The 20,579-nt window shown below is 38.4% G+C and overlaps 1 protein-coding gene and 1 long non-coding RNA gene across 5 annotated transcripts in view; one reads left to right on the top strand and one right to left on the bottom strand.

Annotated features, from left to right (window-relative positions):
- The first annotated feature begins 1,093 nt into the window (after positions 1 to 1,093).
- Positions 1,094 to 19,203, top strand: LOC131697407 (uncharacterized). The gene is made up of 3 exons (XR_009307238.1): positions 1,094 to 1,200; positions 17,075 to 17,132; positions 19,110 to 19,203. It is a non-coding gene; the product is annotated as an uncharacterized LOC131697407 (long non-coding RNA).
- LOC117420050 (monocarboxylate transporter 2-like) overlaps positions 7,957 to 20,579 on the bottom strand; it is a 40,480-nt gene continuing 27,857 nt past the window's right edge. For all 4 annotated transcript variants that reach the window (XM_034033553.3, XM_034033554.3, XM_058985737.1 and 1 more), the window contains 3 exons: positions 12,334 to 12,477; positions 11,252 to 12,073; positions 7,957 to 8,353 (listed from right to left, as the gene is read on the bottom strand). In XM_034033553.3, the coding sequence (XP_033889444.1) occupies positions 8,079 to 8,353; positions 11,252 to 12,073; positions 12,334 to 12,477 (1,241 nt within the window). In that variant the 3' untranslated portion in view covers positions 7,957 to 8,078. The remainder of the gene's footprint in view (positions 8,354 to 11,251; positions 12,074 to 12,333; positions 12,478 to 20,579) is intronic.

The following is a 20,579-nucleotide window of genomic DNA, read 5'->3' on the forward strand; positions in this document are numbered from 1 at the left end:
TAATGTTTTCAAACCTGTAATTGCTATAAAATGTTAACATATGACGAATAAAACACAAATAAATGACCTAAACTGTGTTTTTCATTAACCCTTTATGCTCATGTGTACTACATACCCATGTTCAATATAGAGATAAAAAACACGTACGACATGGTACTGTAAGTGCATACGTTATGGTGTTGAAGTGGTTAATTTATATTTAACATGCCTTTTGTCATTTCACCCATTCACTTAGGCATTAATGAATGCTAACAAGTGAAACAAAAAAATTGCCACAGATAGTTAGCACAATAAGAATAATTTCCATTATGTTGGCTAATGACCCCAAGTTCATGACCCATTAAAATATAGCCTGAAACTTTGCCAAAGGATATTTCCATCAACAGTGTTATGCTGGGAAAAAAAAAAAAGAAACCTGCAAGGTACAGCTAAAACATTATAAACATGAAGCACACAGCAAACCAGATCCTTTCTGATGCCATACCTTGAGATGTAATGTGGGACCCCAAGCAACTGATATTTGACCATAAACATTTGCACAAGATAACCTGACAGGCCTTATACACCGTCTGGCCACTTTATTTGGACCTACACCTAATATCGGATTAGCCACTGTTTGCCCTGATCACAGTCTTGGCATGATATGGTATAAACTCCACAAGCTGCAGATATTGATCCGTACAGTCATTAATATTTCAGGCAATTGGTGCAAAATGGTTAATGGAGGATCGTGATGATGAATGCATTTTTCAAGTTAATACCGTACATGCTCAATTGGATTGTGATCGAGGGATTGTGGTGGCCATAGAAGATGCCTGAAGTCTCCTTAAACCAGTCAAGCACAATAGTTAGGTACACTATCGTCTTAAATGTAGCCAATGCCACAAGGGCCCAAGTGCTGTTAGGTGGACTTGATCTGCAACAATGCTTAAGTAAACTACAACATTAGTTCTGCCTTCCAGTTCATAGAGAGGGGGACCTGGCACGATGCCAATTCCAGTCAGGTAGACAGGTCCTAATAAAGTGGGCAGATCGTCTATGATATGTGACACGTACAGTACACTAATGTGTGTCTTGACACTTAACCTTTTCAGCTCCTTTGGCGAGAGGTTCGCTGTCTCACCTAACGTACCAATGATGAGATGTCTTCACATAAATAAAGATCATACAGCAGCATAAGCACCATCAAGAATAAAAAAGGTGTGTGGAGTGTGTGTGTGTGTGTGGGGGGGGGGGGGGGTTGCGACAGGGCATACTACAGTACTATATATATGTGTATATTTGATTTTGTTATGATTCATGTCTCACACAAGAATATTGCCTGGCTTGGCTTATTTTAACAGGTTTTATATGAGCTATTTATTATTCAGTGCAATAAGGTCCTTTGCCCAACAAAAGATCTCTGGAAATTGAAATTGAAATTGTATTATATTGTTTGCCTTCCGTTTCCTCTTTTTTCAGGTACAGAAATGTCATGGATAGAAAGATACATTTCTGGCAGTTAAAGTATAAGGTTTGTTTTTTTATTTCACAAAAGAAGGAAAAAGGTCATTGGTTAAACGAATCTTGTGCTTAAAAATGTAATGTATGTATTTCAAATTTGACAAAGATGGGCTTCATTAAAGTTGTAACAGTTCAAACATAATTCAATATGTACGCGGTTTATTATACATTATACATAGTACTGATAATATGTACTTGTAGTGTTTCTGTTTAATTATTTCACACTACAGTAATCTGTTTTGTGTGATTACCAGGTGTGGAAACTAATCAGCAGGTAGGTGTGTTCCAGCGGGGCGTCAGGTATAAAAAGGTTCCATTTATTCACCTCAAGGCTGCTGCAAAACCAAAGCCAACTGGGCTAAAGAAATTTGCAGATGTGTGTCTGTGTGTGTGTGTGTGTGTCTGTCTGTGCGAGAGTGAGAACCAGAACCAGTGTTGGTTACCGAAGAGTAAGCAAGTCAATACAGCCGCCAGCTGGGCGAGTAGGCGGAGTTCGTTTATTATTGAACAGAGAAGATTAGTTCACAGCTTGTAGATCCCACCAAAGTTTTCATACACTGTGTTGTATGTACTCCATGCGCTACCATTGCTGGTAGTGTCACGTGAGCTGTTCATTGTTTTGATATGTAAATAAATCCTGTTTGCCTGCGGGGCATATCAACTTCAACCTCAGTTTCAATCTGCACAGACCCACACGGCAATGGAAGCTCCCTAATAAAAGAATAATTGTGTGAATATAGTCATCGTTACAGCTGTGTATAATGATATTTAAAACAGGATTCATTTATCTGACTTTGTATTTGGACGATGGACTATTGTAATTTAAAGGCTTCCATACAGCTATGCAGGAATATATTGTGTCCTGTGGCTATAGATTTATTTAGCATTAATAGGGAGGTATGGCATGAATGACCTTTACCACCCACTTAGAAATATTAAAGGATCAGATTGCCAATTAAAAAATGTAACACGAAATGACTGGGTCCAACATATGATACCAAAAGGGCAAATTGCATAATGACAAATTGCAGAATTAATTTGTGATGTGTTTTAAAACTAACAAATGCCATGGAATCCATGTATTTAAAAAAAATAATAATAACAAATAGGGCTGAAGTGAATTAGATTAATTCACCTGAACCCTGAGATGCAATTATAACCTAATGTGATTCACTTCAGCCTATTTGTTATTTTTTGTATAAATAATATATAGACTCCATGACATTTGTTAAAATGAATAGGTTTTTAAATTTTAAAGCACAGTAAAACATCACAAATGAATCGCTGTCAGTCAGTATCTATTTTAACTCTTGCCGTGGTATGTTTCCAACAGGTTTATATCGAAGGCAGTTTGCTTTGTTGTGCTTTTGTTTTCTTGGTCTCCGATGAATAATTCACTGGCTTTTAGTGTGGGAATTTCAAAACAGGCCAACATGTTCAGTGCTTGGATTATTTTTAATAAAAATGACATTCAGCAGTTTAAAAGACAGAGAATTCCAAGGAAAAAAAAATGTCTGGGAATGTGACAAAAAGGCAATGTGTCATTGAATTATGACTTTTTGACGTAACCACTTATTTATGACTTTTTTTTGTATACGAGGAGATGCAATTATTGTACTTATACATATAGTGGGTGCATTAAGTAACTGAAGGCCACTCAGCGCAGTCCAGTGAAAGCACCCACTTGACGGCATGCTGCGTTCCGCTCCGTCTGAGCAGCTCAGAGCACTGCAGAGCACATTTCATTGGTGATCCCAGTCAGCAGGAAGATTTATGGTACGAGCTGCTCAGTTACTTAACGCATCCATTATTTACTAAGTTCTTGTTTGCTAAATATTTTGGTATCCCAAAATAGATAATCTTCAAATATGTACAAATTATGAGAAAGCCATGTGGTCCCTTTATTATGTTTTACCACTTATTTTCACTATGATTTTTCTATGTTTTGCTACACTTTACTTTTACATTGGTAATCCACAGACATCAAACTTTTAGAAGGGATACCCCAAAACGTATCAATTTTCTCCCCTGTATTTTTCGGCATGTTAAGCAATATCAGTGTTGTGGTTGCTGGGTTACATGTTGCCTGATGCCGTGGAGTGTTGTGTCCTGCTTGCTGTTGCCAGGATGTGTGATGCCGTAAGTGAGTGGTGGTGTGTGTACGACAGAGACGCTATCTTAAGTATTATACAGTGTGCAGCACGATAAACAAGCTCTGTGGTTAATCTACAACAACGTTGATTCGTGTCAGTTTTGTATCTTTGTAGATTCGTATTTATTTGATGTTTTATTTTTTCCTAAAATTAAGGGTGGTAAATTCTGCGTCTTAAATTCGAGGAATACAGTAAACTATATACTACTAGATATTAGTAGGAAGGTACAGAGAAAGCACAAATTTGGTAGTTACTGGAGAGTTGACTGGTCATTGCCACAGCACTATTTCTCAAAGTGGATGTGTGAACATTCCTTCTACAAGATTCCAGTTATTTTAACAGAAAAACAAAACAAAACACAAGATAAATAAAAGAGAAAATAATTGTGTGTGGGTATTTTTTCTCCTTTATATGGCACGGTTTGCATTTTCTAAATGTGATTTACAAAACATATCACATTTAAAACAAAGTAACCATATATTCAACATTAGGCTACAGATTTTTATTTTTTAATTATTCTCCCCACAGGATAAATAAAGCTGGTCCCCTAATACTGCATATTACATCAAAAGAAAAAGTTTGCATCTACATTACAATAGAAAGGGGAAAAGAAAATATGGTGTTAGTTGAACACAGGTGACAATGTAACAGTTTTAAAAGAATATTTTTTGTTTTTTTGTTTTTTTAACAATTATTTTTATTCATTTTCCAATTTTCTCCCAATTTTGGAACATCCAATTATTATTCAACCTGGCTTACCGCTGCAACCCCTGAACTAACTCGGGAAAGACGAAGACGAGCACTTGCGTCCTCTGAAATGAGTGCTGTCACTCATTTGAGTGCTGGCCGCCTTGCAGCCATATCCCGAACTTACAGTGTCGGAGGACCACGTAGTTCCGAATTGCGTACAGGCCGGCCTGCAGGCGCCCGGCCAGCCACAGGGGTCGCAGGCGCGTGGTGAGCCAAGGACTCCCCAGCCGACCTAACCCCTACTCCCCACTTGCAGCGCTTGGCCAGTTGTGTGCCGCCACCTTGGAACTCCCATCTATGGTCGGCAGTGGCATAGCTTGGATTCGAACTGGCGATCTCCAAGCTATAGGTTACCTTTACCGGATGCGCCACTCGAGAAGCCCCCCCCTTACAAGAATATAGTTTTTTGTGAACAATTATTTCAATTCATTTTCCTTTCTTTTCCCCACCCTTAGGAAGAGGGAAATGGGGGAGACAATACAGATCAAAAAAATATCACAAGCGCTTGTTGTGATGGTGGTCCACTATAAAAGGCGCTATATAAAATAAAAATTGATTGATTGATTGATTGAGAAATACAACATAATATCAAGATAAAAACAAGATACAATATTAAAACTAAAATATCAGTATCAAAGAAAGAATATACCTTAATTAATTGAATGAAAGTTATCCTAGGGGGAAATGCCATAATATGCACTTGATCTTACTGCTTCTTTATCGGCAGCAGTATCTCATGCCATCTCATGCCATCGTATTAGCAGTAGCTAAGTTAGTCCATAGATACATCTGGGCTAAGGGATGTGAATCGACCTCTTCAGAAGTAGTGAATGACATGATTAATATTCAAAACAGCTGAACACACCAAGAAACTGTCCACTCCCTGGGAGCGAAGCTTCGCTCTCACTTCACCAAAGGCCCTCCTCTTCACGGTGGTGACAGCAGAGTAATCCACATAAAAAGAGAGCTTTTGCCCCTGTACGATGACTGAGTGGATTTTCGAGCAGCCTGGAGAAGTCGTTGTCGATCATTGTAACGAAGGCGCTGAAATATCACAGTGCGTGGGCCAACTGTGTATACGCGATGCGCTCTATTGAACTCCAGAAAAGGGTGGACATCAGAGGACTTCAGGATCAAATACCAATGCTGAATTTTCTGCTGAAGAAAGTGGATGAGGTCATCACCATCAGCCCCTTCAGGAAGCCTTACCAGTCTGACGTTACAGCGACGACTTCTGTCCTCAAGGACCACCATCTTATCCTGCATAGCATCAGTACAAGCGTTGCACTGATTGATTTTGTCTTTCTGTTGTCGAAGATCAGCTCTGGTGATATCCTGCCTGGCAGTTATTTGTTTCATGGAGGAAGCAATATCAAAAACCTCCTGTTTAAGAGCGTTGAGGATAGTGGCTGTTTCAGTTACATTTCGATTCACAGGCTGCAAAGCCGCATCAATTGCTTCCTGAACTGATCCATGGAAAGTGCGTGCAACCTCTGCCAAGCGTACGTCCCAATCATCGGTGCCCAGTGACCTTTTCATACACCATCCAAATATAGTAAGTAAACAATGTTTTAAAAAAATAATATAAAGAGCATAAGTTGTTCAATTATAAATGAAATAGTGAAGTAGCGACAGGAACTCTATCAGCAAGCAGCCATCCCAGCGGTAAGGTCACGTGACCCTCAAATGAATATAGTTAACAGTTTATTCCAATTAAACATAACTTACAATGATAAAAATACATATTAATATTAGCAATGATTGCTTCATGAACCTTTGCAAATAATTTGCAAGTGGAGTTGGAGATGACAGAATGATACCAATCCCATAACTTAACCATAGAAAATAAGATATTTGTACAGTAGATGGAAGCCCAGTGTTGTATTGCATTTATCAAAGTTTTTGTATATTGTTAGACACTGTTTTCTTAAAAAAAAAAAAAAAATCAATTTTATGAAGGGAATACTGTAATTGATTCTATTTACAATACTGCAAATGAGAACTGGAGTGAGCATCAACATTCATTCTGCTGCGTTGGATTGGCACAGCTGTATAGCCCTGTACTGAGAGTAGAGACCGCTATACTTTATAAACACATGCACCACTATCTAATTCAGTTCCATCATTTAAACATATCACCCAATGATATTTACGAAATAATACACCACATTGCATACATTTAGATTAAATGATATATTACTGTATATCAGTAATACAAAATACTAGGAAAAATATAAATCATAGACAATGAATTTAGTTTATATATCATTAAAAGGGGGATTTGATTCAAGATCTCCTGTTAACTAGAGTATAATAAAAAGAGTTGCATTTCAGAATTTAAGGTAATGCATCATTGGTGAAAGTTAATATTAAACAACTACTCTCAAGAAGGAACATTTCCTATGAATCTGCATATTAACTACATTGTCAACATGATTTTCTTTTTGTCACAAAGTAATACACTTTTTTTTTTTTTTTACACTGTATATGATTTTGGTCTTGGAGTTCCCAGGGGGCAGCGGACAACTGGCCGAGCGCCACCCGGAGTTGGGAGGGTTTAGGTCGGCCAGGGTGTCCTTGGCTCACTGCGCACCAGTGACCCCTGTAGACTGGCCAGGCGCCTTCAGGCCTGCCTGCAAGCGGCCTAGAGCTGCGTGGTCCTCCGACGCTGTAGCTCTGAGTCATCTGCATGGCGGGGCTGCAGAGTGAAAAGAAGCGGGCGGCTGACGGCACACGTTTCGGAGGATGCGTGTGTTCATCTTCATCTCTCCCGAGTCAGCGCAGGGGTTGCAGCGGTGAGCCACGCTTACAAATTGGGCATTTCAAATTGGGGAGAAAATGGAGTAAAATACAATTGCCAATTCCAAATAAAAAATAAATAAAAATAAAGTTACTAGAACTGCAAATAGGCTTTTTTATGACCAAACATATAACATTGGTGATATAGTACTCAGGTCTCCTTGATTTTATAAAAATGAGGTATTTGGTGGAAGATTGCACTAAATGTTAATTTGACACCAGTTTTAAGGGGATGAATGAATCCCTTTATTAACCCAGTGACCATGGTAACAGCTCCTCAGTGTTATTCAATAGGTTTATAATGTTAAATGGTTTATGCAGTGAAACAGGGATGGTTATAATTTTTCCATCGGAAGTACCAAGACCAGGACCAGGATACAATATGTGACATTCATTCAGTTTCAGTCAGTTTTGCCGTCCATGGCCGGCAGTGGAATAGCCTGGACTCTAACAGGTGACCTCCAGGCTGTAACTCCACACGGAGTGCCTTTACCGGATGCACCACTTGGGAGTCCCTGCAGTCCTAGTAACTTAACATGAATAATTCCCCTTTCTGAAAAAATAACCGTTTCTACTTATTTGTGAAATACCAATACAGTGCCAGGGACAGGGTAGCAACCATACAGATCTAAGTGTATGGCCAATATTATACACATCATACAGTAGCTGTTTATTATATGGCTTCATATAAATTAATTTGACTTGATCATTGTAGTTTTACGTAATATTAAATGAATAACAGGCAGAGCTGTTACTTTGGCAGCAACATTTAATAATGTGGAGCCAGTATGCCTCAATACTGCTCAAACCTGAACATATTAATTTAAGTTGTGTTTTTCAAATGTATAGCTGTAATTTTAAAAAGGGCCCATTTTAAATATTAGTTTCTCTTTCAGTTGAATCCTCTGATGTCTTTTCAGCATTGACTGACAGATTTTCAGGGGTGTTGTCTAAAGCTGCTTCCGCCTCTTTCTGACTAGAGCTGTTGATTGCTGCACTTTTCTTCTCTTCCTCTCGTTTGCGCTCCTTGTCAAGCAGTCTGTAGTTGATGGCATTCCCAATAAATAACCAAATACTTGCAATTATAACAATGACACCACAGCAAAAATACATGTACTTGTAGTCTTTAGTCACATCCACCATCCAACCTGGAAAGAAAAGGTAAAACAGAAGAAATATCAGAATAACAGCAGAAATCAAGCACAGTCCTTTTTGTAAAAATTGAGAAATTTTCAGGAATACAAGGTTTAGTTTTAAAGATATTTCCAAAGTGTTTCCCAATTTTCTGAAAGGAAAAATGCAACATAAATATTACACCGTGTAACAAATATTTTATTTTTTTTTGGTTCCTGGGTAGTAAGTGTTATTTCCTAATTGCTTATGCCTCAAAAGTATAGAAAATGGCTATTATTCCCCACAAACTTTGCTTTTGTGACCAGGACAGCGACATTTTGAAATGTACCTATTTTCCAGAACATTCCAGATAGATTCAGTGCTGAGTAAACTTGGAGTAACTTCTAGAACTTTCCAGTAATATAAATAGTAGTATAAATACAGGGGCCTTAAGCCCACCAGTTCAGTTTAGTTCCAGCTGCCCAAGTGGATACATATCTGGATACTACCCCAACCAAAAAGACCTCAACGACTTGATTAGAGATCTTGGTCTCACCAAGTCCAATGCCGAGCTTTTGACGTCTAGGCTCAAGCAGTGGAACTTGTTGGATGAAAGTGTGCAAGTCGCAGATCAGAGGAAGCGTCACCAACCTTTTTCCAGCTTCTTCACACGTCAAGATGGGGCTCTGCTTCTACCACAATGTGACCAGTCTGTTCGAGGCAATCGGAATCGCCTGTAACCAGAATGAGTGGCGCCTCTTCATTGACAGCTCATCCAGGAGCCTCAAAGCCGTGCTGCTCCATAATGGTAACAAGTACCCGTCTCTTCCCCTGGCTCACTCGGTGCACCTCAAAGAGGATTACAAGAGCATCAAGACCTTGCTGGACGCCTTGAAGTATGATGAGTACGACTGGGAGGTCATAGGAGATTTCAAAATGGTGGCATTCCTGATGGGTCTCCAAGGCGGTTTTACCAAGTTTCCCTGCTATATTTGCCTTTTGGACAGTAGGGACACCAAGACGCACTACCACAGGCGGGACTGGCCACAGCGGACTAAGTTCTCTGTGGGGAGGAACAACGTCAAGTGGGAGCCACTGGTGGACCCCCGGAAGGTGCTGATGCCACCACTGCACATCAAATTGGGCCTTATGAAACAATTTGTCAGAGCTCTAGATAAGGAGTCGGCAGCCTTCAAGTACCTTCAAGACTTCTTCCCTAAGCTGTCTGAAGCAAAGGTCAAAGCAGGTGTCTTCGTCGGACCACAGATAAAGAAGATCCTGGAGTGCAATGAATTCCCCAAGAAGCTCACTAGTAAGGAGAAAGCGGCTTGGAACAGCTTTGTCGCAGTGGTTCGGGGCTTCCTGGGCAATCACAAGGCCGAAAACTTTGTGGAGCTGGTTGAGACTCTGGTGAAGAACTACGGCACAATGGGCTGTAGGATGTCCCTCAAAGTCAGGCGCAAGGCGAGCGCTTCCACCAGGATATACTGGACTTTGAATGCCGCTACCAAGGACAGTATAACGAAAACATGATGGGAGACTACATTTGGGGGCTGATTCGTGAAAGTGATTTACAGTATAATCGTAAATCTCGAAAAACTACTCACTTCTAAATCTTTTGTAGTCATTTTTGTATTACTTTAGTATAAATACATGTTGATTTGGATTCATATGTTGTTTTTTTCTGACTTTATGTGAACGAAAAGACACAAATTCGCCTGTTTTCTCATTGGAAATAGGTAAATTTCAAAATATCACTGTCCTGGTCACAAAAGCAAAGTTTGTGGGGAATAATAGCCATTTTCTATACTTTTGAGGCATAAGCAATTAGGAAATAACACTTACTACCCAGGAACAAAAATTGTGTTACAGTGTTATTATTGTTATTTATTTAGCAGACGCCTTTATCCAAGGCGATTTACAGAGACTAGGGTGTGTGAACTATGCATCAGCTGCAGAGTCACTTACAATTACATCTCACCCGAAAGACGGAGCACAAGGAGGTTAAGTGACTTTCTCAGGGTCACACAATGAGGCAGTCGCTGAGGTGGGATTTGAACTGGGGACCTCCTGGTTACAAGCCCTTTTCTTTAACCACTGGACCACACAGCCTATACTTAAAAGGGTGCACAGGTGATGCCAAATTGCACATAGAGTAAAAAATCAACTAAATAATATTGTATATATGCATGGTTGTATGTATAATACAATCGCATCAATATAACTGACCACTAGATGGCATACTGAGAAACATGATACAACTAACAAGCAGTAAGACTTTAACAAAACATTGTGCATTCAATACAAAAATTGATTGATAAACTACATTGTAAATATTACCATATTTCACTAATGCCAGTTTCATCTAATAGGGTGATTCTCTATAATGTATTTGTCAAGATCATATATAGCTACAGTATATAACAGACCTTAATAGTTAACTATGTATAGCAGCAGTGTGGCGTAGTGGTTAGGGCTCTGGACTCTTGACTGGAGGGTCGTAGGTTCAAGGACACTACTGCTGTACCCTTGAGCAAGGTACTTTACCTAAATTGCTCCAGTAAAAACCCAACTGTATAAATGGGTAATTGTATGTTAAAATAATGTGTAACAATTGTAAGTCACCCTGGATAAGGGCGTCTGCTAAGAAATAAATAATAATAACTATTTTACTGTCTAGCATTTATGACGTATAAACCACTGCTTAAAAATGTATCAATAATACATAATGCGTGAATTAATTAAATTAACAATTACAGTTGGTAAATAAAATCAGATTTTATGATTTTAAATGTTCAAAAATTCGGTCATGCTATTTAAAAATTTAACGAGGCATTCTTAAGAAAACTAGTATTCTCCTGATAAATCATTCACCCACTGGGGAAAAAGCAACAAATAATGAGACAAAAGTACAATTAAAAGTTTTTTCATACCTCCTAACGGTGGTCCAATGAGCACTGGGCAGCACTCTATGATTGTAACCAGACCTACAGCGCTGGAGAACCTCTGAGCACCAACAATGTCCATCAGCGTTTCAAAGAGGACGGAGCTGACCATTCCAAAAGCAAAGCCAAAGAAGACTGCATAGATTACCAGGCCTGTATAAGTCTCTGCCAATGGGCATAGCACATGGCAGATACCATTGTACAATACTGCAAAGCTGAAAAAGTATTGGATCTTTGGCCTTATCCATTTAGAGTTTGCCAACAGCCCCATGGAAGGCCTGGCGAACATGTCTACAAAAGCAAGGATGGAAAGCAGAAAGGCTGCTGAGTATTCGTCAATGCCCTTGTGTTTGGCGTAGGGAGCCAGAAACACAATGGGAGCAAAGAAGCCTAAAAACATGATGACGTTTCCTGACAAATAAATGAGAAATCCCCTGTGTTTGAAAAGAGACAGGTCCAAGTACGTATTAAAGGTCTCCCACGCCGTTAATTTCTTTGAATCGTGCTTTTTATGCAGGAGAGGGTCTCCAGCTTCAGACTCCACATCTTTTTTGGTTTGAGGGGCAGGTTTTGGTCTTAAGGGCCTCATCAAAGACCCAGCCACACAGCAGTTCAATAGAATACCACCAAGAATGAGGAAACTTCCTCTCCAGCCAAAGCGGTTGAACAGGTACTGGTTGAGGGGGGCCAGAGTGCTCAGGAACACCGGGCTTCCAGCCATAGCCAGCCCATTGGCAATCGGACGCTTCTTGAAGAAATACTTTCCAATCATAGTGAGGGATGGCTGCAGATTGAATGCCAAACCGAAACCTGAAAAGAGAGTTAGAAGTCTTTCAAATTAATTTAAATGGCCTATAAAACAGATGCAGAACTGATGGAAGGACACGATAAAAAGCGCAGCATAACAATCTGGCTTTAAAATAAACAAAAAATTAAAAACATAAAGATACCTGTACAAATAACCTATAGCTTGACAGACACCACTAAGCAGCATTGCAATAGAAAAGTTGCACAGTATACATAACATTAAGTTCAAATTGGCACAAGACAAATACTTTTCTATTACCTACCTCCTATGACTCCGACACAAAAGTAAAGCTGCGCAACACTGTTGCAGAAGGATGCTGAAATCATTCCTATGGAACACAGGAAGCCCCCCATGATCATTATGGGTCGACTGCCATATTTGTTTACTAGGATGCTGCTTATGGGACCTGTAAGCAAATAAAAAAAAAAAATTAAAATGACATGGTATGGGGAAAAGCAGGGTTTGTTCAACTTGTGTTGAATATCTTCTTTTGGCACAACAGTGTTGGCCCAACTTGTGTTGAATATCATTTGGCATAAGAGTGTCTTTTTTTTACCGGCTCTCATTTTGGAACCTACCTTAAATTAATTTAAACAACAGATTTGAATATAAAGAAAGTAGTTAAAAAACAGAAGGCTTTCCCCTCTTCCATTGCTTATTCTCAGTACAGATCATGAAACTTGTGGACAGGACCAGATTATTACTTTTCATTATATTGCTATTTCTTACCACATATCTATGTTTGGAGGAATCCACTCTGGGTTTAAACTTCATTTCTCTATTATACCACACTGGCTTTAATACAAACATATTTATTAAAGTAGTATGAAATATGCAAAGTTATAGTCAGTGATAGACTGTCCATTTAAAAAATAGAATTGTTCAGTTCTATTATGTACACAGCCAGGATGCAATTTAACCAGTGTCATTTCCCTGCTTAAGAAATACCACTATTCAACTGGGACGTGCTTTTGGGCTGTAGTTCAGTATTTGGAGGTTTCTTGAAACAACTATAAGCATCACTGTGGTAGCAGAAATTAGTACTGTATTTAAAAGCTGCTCAGGTAAGACCTGGCCCCCCGAGAGGGCGAGGAGGTTGGGGATATTTCCCTGGGGCCAGCTGCCACGAAGGGGCCCTGCAGAAGGCAAATTTGTATTTATTGTTTAATAATTTCTGGTCAATCAATACCAAACATTTCAACATAAAAATAAAAAAGCTAACTGCACCAGCAGTGCGTATATTATTTGGAAATGATTTGGGTTGAATTGAACCTTGGACAACGGATGGTTGTTTGTGCATAATTAAAGCATTCATGAATAGGGTTAAATGCATCTGATGCTCATAGGTCTTTCACCATTGTCTTTTTTGCTTTTAAAAACGTCAAATATAGACATCTCAGCAAAGAAAATAAAACTAATGTCGACTGTGACTACTGCTACAGAACATTGAAATATGTATACATAATCCAGTCGTCATTTCATTTCAAAACAATAGGCTAGTACAGGCTGCAGCATTATAAAACACACTGCAAGACAATATGTAATTGTAAAAAAATAAATACAGTACTGTGCAAAAGTTTTAGGCAGGTGTGAAAAAATGCTGTAAAGTAGGAATGCTTTCAAAAATAGACATGTTAATAGTTTATATTTATCAATTAACAAAATGCAAAGTGAGTGAACAGAAGAAAAATCTACATCAAATCAATATTTGGTGTGACCACCCTTTGCCTTCAAAACAGCATCAATTCTTCTAGGTACACTTGCACACAGTTTTTGAAGGAACTCGGCAGGTAGGTTGGCCCAAACATCCTGGAGAACTAACCACAGTTCTTCTGTGGATTTAGGCAGCCTCAGTTGCTTCTCTCTCTTCATGTAATCCCAGACAGACTCGGTGATGTTGAGATCAGGGCTCTGTGGGGGCCATACCATCACTTCCAGGACTCCTTGTTCTTCTTTACGCTGAAGATAGTTCTTAATGACTTTCGCTGTATGTTTGGGGTCGTTGTCATGCTGCAGAATAAATTTGGGGTCAATCAGATGCCTCCCTGATGGTATTGCATGATGGACAAGTATCTGCCTGTACTTCTCAGCATTGAGGAGACCATTAATTCTGACCAAATCCCCAACTCCATTTGCAGAAATGCAGTGCCAAACTTGCAAGGAACCTCCACCATGCTTCACTGTTGCCTGCAGACACTCATTCGTGTACCGCTCTCCAGCCCTTTGGCGAACAAACTGCCTTCTGCTACAGCCAAATATTTCAAAATTTTGACTCATCAGTCCAGAGCACCTGCTGCCATTTTTCTGCACCCCCAGTTCCTGTGTTTTCGTGCATAGTTGAGTCGCTTGGCCTTGTTTCCATGTCGGAGGTATGGCTTTTTGGCCGCAAGTCTTCCATGAAGGCCACTTCTGACCAGACTTCTCCGGACAGTAGATGGGTGTACCAGGGTCCCACTGTTTTCTGCCAATTCTGAGCTGATGGCACTGCTGGACATCTTCCGATTGTGAAGGGAAGTAGGCATGATGTGTCTTTCATCTGCTGCAGTAAGTTTCCTTGGCCGACCACTGCGTCTACGGTCCTCAACGTTGCCCGTTTCTTTGTGCTTCTTCAAAAGAGCTTGGACAGCACACCTGGAAACCCCTGTCTGCCTTGAAATTTCTGCCTGGGAGAGACCTTGCTGATGCAGTATAAATACCTTGTGTCTTGTTGCTGTGCTCAGTCTTGCCATGGTGTATGACTTTTGACAGTAAACTGTCTTCAGCAACCTCACCTTGTTAGCTGAGTTTGGCTGTTCCTCACCCACTTTTATTCCTCCTACACAGCTGTTTCTGTTTCAGTTAATGATTGTGTTTCAACCTACATATTGAATTGATGATCATTAGCACCTGTTTGGTATAATTGTTTAATCATACACCTGACTATATGCCTACAAAATCCCTGACTTTGTGCAAGTGTACCTAGAAGAATTGATGCTGTTTTGAAGGCAAAGGGTGGTCACACCAAATATGGATTTGATGTAGATTTTTCTTCTGTACACTCACTTTGCATTTAGTTAATTGATAAATATAATCTATTAACATGTCTATTTTTGAAAGCATTCTTACTTTACAGCATTTTTTCACACCTGCCTAAAACTTTTGCACAGTACTGTATATATATTGCAATCTGTCGTGATTTAACTGTATGATTCTATCTGTTGTCTATCATTGAAGCTGCCATTGCATTTGATCATCAAGGGATCACAATGCATTCACGTCATAATGGGGAGAACATACCAATCCTTCCCCAGGGCCCATGAAGGCTCTCAACAGCCCAGGATAAGACACAGTAAATTGCGTTTAATTATGTGCAGTATTACATTTTGTCTAACCCAGCAGATACCTCAACTGCATACAGAAAACACCCAGTTCAAACCGATGATACCTCAGTTGGATTCAAACATCTCATGTAATTAATAAAAGACAGAGCAGGAGAATTTGAGGATTGAGAATTGTGTATGGATCGATAAGAAAGACATCAACCCGACAAGCATATTTCAAAGTGCAGTTTGACATTAAAACACATATATCTGTGTGGCCTTGTATTGCAATTTCTAAATCAGTTTACAATTATAAATTGTGTAGACTCAACTTCTGCCTTATCAGAACTGACTGGAGTGAAGCATGAAAACACATTTGTACCTTGAAAATTACTTTCAAGACACATACATATTTTAGTTCACGGTGACTTGGCTAATACAATCAGTAGAAAACCATGTTGTGCTACTGCTGTGGAAAAAAACATTCAGAACTCAAGAAGTGTTGTGCATGCCTGTAGAAACGCTCCATTCTGCTGTTACTGAAGTCCCAATCAAGATAAATAGTGGCTACAAAAGTAATTCAAGCAGTAAAACCCATAAGGGTGTGTTGTCTACAGTGCCCTCTTCAACCACTGGTAGTAGTGCTAAAAATCTTGGTGTTTCCATCTTCCAAGTTTCATTATGAACAGGTTATCATAAACTAGACTTTGAGAAGCTCAATAATTTTATTACAATTCGTTCATGATCCCATTTGAGCTACATGACCAGTATCTATGTTGAATAACAACCGGCTCCTAAGATATAGCCTTCATTAGCCCCTTTATTACCACAAGCTATGTACGTACAAGTTTTATATCTCAAGCCAAGAGAACAAATGGACGGATGAATGCTATTCCCATTGCCAAAGGTTTGCATCGTCTGTCTTTGATAAATTCAGAAATACAAACATAACCTAATCCCTAACAATCAATGTAAATCTCCTTTAATTCACATGTCAACTAATTTAACATTAAATTATTTAAATTATGATCCCAATTATATTAAATGCAATGCTAATGTTTTTCTTTAGCCTTTTAAGAAAAGGAACAGGTGACACTATCTGAATGAATAATTAAGACTACTTTTCCTTTGCTAATGTGTGAGGAAAGACATTGACCTCCTTGACAGAAGTTGATTTTAAAGTTATTTTTTCGATGTAATGTATAGAGGCATAATTCAAACTTTCATTTCTTTGTATCTTGGCTCCAAGACTAAATTATGCCTTTGAGATTCCTGTCAGGGCACCCCAAAGCTGTTAAGATCAATGGAAAATCGTCTTGAGCACCAACTGAATAAAAACAAAAACTCAGCTGTGGGAATATTTTCATTTCTTTTTATCTCAACTTTCACTGTGTTAGATCCTTTAATCATTTTCAGTAGTTTTCTTCACTACCGCTGATATGTTTAACCTCATGGCCAAGGCTGTAAATAATGTTGGTCTTTGTCTCGTATAACAAGACATCCAGATTCAGAAGAATGTTTTTTTTTGCTGTACAAAGTCATTTCAATTTTGCTGTAACAGATTGGGGCAAAATAACAGACAATGTCCATGTGTTTACTACATGTATGATAGGTGGATACACAGTATTCTGTAAAGTGTTTATTATTATTATTATTATGAAGAGTTTCATAATAATTTTACTCTCATTTTTCTCCTCAATTTAGAATGTACCTGCACTCCCCCACCACAGCAATTATCCACAATATCTGAGGAGAACTGAAGGTCAGTGGGCATCTCCTCTAATCACGTGACCAAGTCAATTGCCTCTTTACACCAAGGAGCTCTCCTGGTGCCTGGACAGCACGCTCAGCTGTAGTACAGTAATCAGGGTGCAAACCTGTGTTCACTTAAAAAAAAAAAAAAAAAAATGTATGCAATTTCTTTAAGAATTATGTGAGACTCAATTCAGGCTCCGAATTCCTACATAACAGGAAGCCTTTGAAAAGGGTCAACAACACAATTAGGTTCTCCAGTTTTCCATTTTAAAAATATCGACATAGAAATAAAAGTTTAAAAGATTACGTGTTCTTTTCAAAAGAATATTTAGTTATTGGTACCTTCCATTTGCTATAATCCATTATTTTGTTAATACATAGAACCGAAAATGGTCTCATTTGGTCTCACAAATATTACTTGCAGTATTACTTTTTTTGTTTGTTTTGTTAACTGCTTAATACGACCTGAATTGGAAACAATACTCCACGACTTTTATTTTATTAAACTTTCTTATTTGACAGTGGTTTGCAGTCATTAATGCAAGTGTACCAACATGACAGCAAAGTTGGTCCATCCTGCTTTGCACAAAGAACAATGCTGCCAAGAAATGATAGACAGTTATCACTTAATACATGATAAAAGTGCTAATATTTGTTGATCTTTCTCCAGTATTTAATAGTTTGGAAGCAATTCCACAGGCTATGAAGGATTATCATTTGATGACATTGCAGGCACTATGTGCTTTATCAGATGTTTGGAATGCTTTGTATACCCTTGGTTTTAAAACAAACAGATAAAGTATTTAATTTCAGCCACTTTGCAGTTGTTTCCCATCGGATTTCTATTCACGTAACACAAGAAAGCACCTGCACTCACAAACACACTTCATGTCAAGCAAAGCCAGAATCAAGACGTGCCAAGGATGTGAATTCTAATTGCAAAGGACCACTTCAATCTGTCACCACATCAGTAAATCAAGGGGGAAAAGGGACAGTTCATTCTTGCCTCTATTTTGTAATTAAGACATATAGAGCTTCAGGAGTTGGACAAAATATTAGAAACACCTATTTCCCTACTGCAATATCAGTTTCTATGTATAGACAGCAAATCTGACCTCAGTTGGCAGTTGCTTCTTGATTTATCAAAGAGGAACAAAAATTAATGATTCTATTGGGTAATTGTGGAGAAATGGCTTTGCTGCAGATTTTCAAATTGAGCTCCCCTGAAATTACTGTAGAGGCAGCAATGATTGAAGAATGGTCATGCATTCCTCCACAACAATTCAAAAGTTTTCCAGGCTTCTGTACCTCTGTGCCATGTCGAATCACTGCTGTCCTGGCTGCAACTGACATATTTTGGCAGGTTCTGTATATCTAAGGGATATGAAGACGTAAGGCAGATGATACTTAACATGATAAAGAAAGAGAAGGAAATATAAAGAGAAGGAAATAACCAGCCACCAAAGCTCAAATATATTTACCCTGCAGTTTGTATCCATCAAAATTTTGCTATTTTGCATCACCAGTTGGTTTTACAAAACATGTACAGTACCTCCACAGTGAAAGGCCAATTATAAGTTTGTGAACATTGTGCCCCATTAGTAATCTGCCATTGTCTAAAAATACTGCTAATGCGTGTGTATTTAAGTTTATGTTAAATATAAAACTCAGAGGAGATGCCTTTTTGAAATGTCTCGATTTAAATATCTTTGTTTACGTAAAAAAAGAAGTCTATATTTTGTATTTTGTCATTATTATCGTTTTGTAAATAGACTTGATTTTAAATGACAAGCAGCATGCTTAGCGACAATGTATTTGTGGTGCAGTATGTCAATGAAAAAAATTAAATTCATGAAAATTTGGCCACATGAGTGATATAAACATTTTTCCTAGAATTAGATTTTATATTTTATTGGAAGTGTGTCTCTGAAACTGATTTGTTAAGATAATTACTGTAAGAATGTTAATATTCATGTTTCCACAGATACAATTCAAAATCGTACTGTGTTTCAGACAAGAGGGCAGAAGGGCACAGCACAGAACATGTCAGGTGACCAGTGTGTGTGTGTGACTATGTGCTGTCAGCAAAACAAAGAATTTGATCCAAAGTGGCAGATCACTGATGGCTCGAGCAGTTGCCATGTTTGATGTCTGGTCCAGCGGTTAAAGAAAAGGGCTTGTAACCAGGTGACGAACCACTCAGAATGATTGCAAACATCACAGAAATGGGGATAGTAAAAAAAAAAAAGAAAACCAAAGCTTCTTACTTAATCTAATTCTGTGTACTGTATTACTCACCAATTGTATTCCCTCAAATAATAAAAAAGTGATCTCCCCAATAGTTATGCCATGTACAGCCTTATAATTTTGTCTGGTAATGTTTTGTTCAGCTATTTTCTGATTTGAGTACAACATGCAGTCTACAAACAGCTCCTTAATCTGACCCTGCCGTTGAAGGGTTCCTGTTGTATGCTGGTTGTTTCAAGGGCATGCTAAATGAGGTTATTAACATTCAGCACAAGATGTGCCCTTATGGAAAATGAAGTCTTGTGACAAATAGGACAAGCCCTGATCCAGCATGCTTACTCATTGCCAAGTCAATCTGTGTTAGTCAGGTGTGCCAATATCAATTTGATTTGTAACAAGGTTACTTTAGCCATTTGAAAACACTACAAAACAGCTTATCTATTACTTGCTTATACAGCAACAACAACCATAATAACGGAAGAGAGATGTAGCTGTAGCCCCTATTTTCCGTTAAATTAAATGGAAGAAATTGATAGAATATTCATAGAGGTGTTACTTTGCTAACTTTATATCATGGATAAATGGCTACTATTTCATGTCTTTAAAAATGTCACTCAAAACAAAGGCAAAATAACCGAGTAATAACTGTTAGGGATACAGTTAAACCTGTTTAGTATTGTTCCAGTCAATGTCACCCTCCTCTATTTATCACCATATTAAAATGTCCCAGACAGAATATAATAGGAGTCAATGGGGACAATAATATCAGTGTGGTTATTATGACTGACCGGTAAATATCACTCACAGTGAACAGTCGAAAAGTGATGTCCATCCCTTCAATATGACTTTGAGAAATAAAAGCATAAGAGTAAAAGGTTTCCATGTAAGTAAGCTGCTGTACAGTATTGAAATGTTCAGAATATAAAGCACAGTCGCACAATATAGCACAGAACACTGCAATGTGTATCTTTACAGTCAGTGTATTTATTACAGTATTACAGTATTGACTGTATATTTGTATGAATAAATGTAGTAAATCTTCTCCAAACTTTTATCATAGATCTACAGGCTTTCTTATTGCATTACGATAAAACATTTGAGATTTTATACAAATGTAAGCCTTTCAATTATGATGACCCTCTGTATGAGTGTGCACTGTTTATTTTTATTTTTTTATTGTTTCATGGGATCGCTCTCAACGCATGTA

This window comes from Acipenser ruthenus, chromosome 14 (genome assembly GCF_902713425.1).
Source record: "Acipenser ruthenus chromosome 14, fAciRut3.2 maternal haplotype, whole genome shotgun sequence".
NCBI classification, from domain to species: domain Eukaryota; kingdom Metazoa; phylum Chordata; class Actinopteri; order Acipenseriformes; family Acipenseridae; genus Acipenser; species Acipenser ruthenus.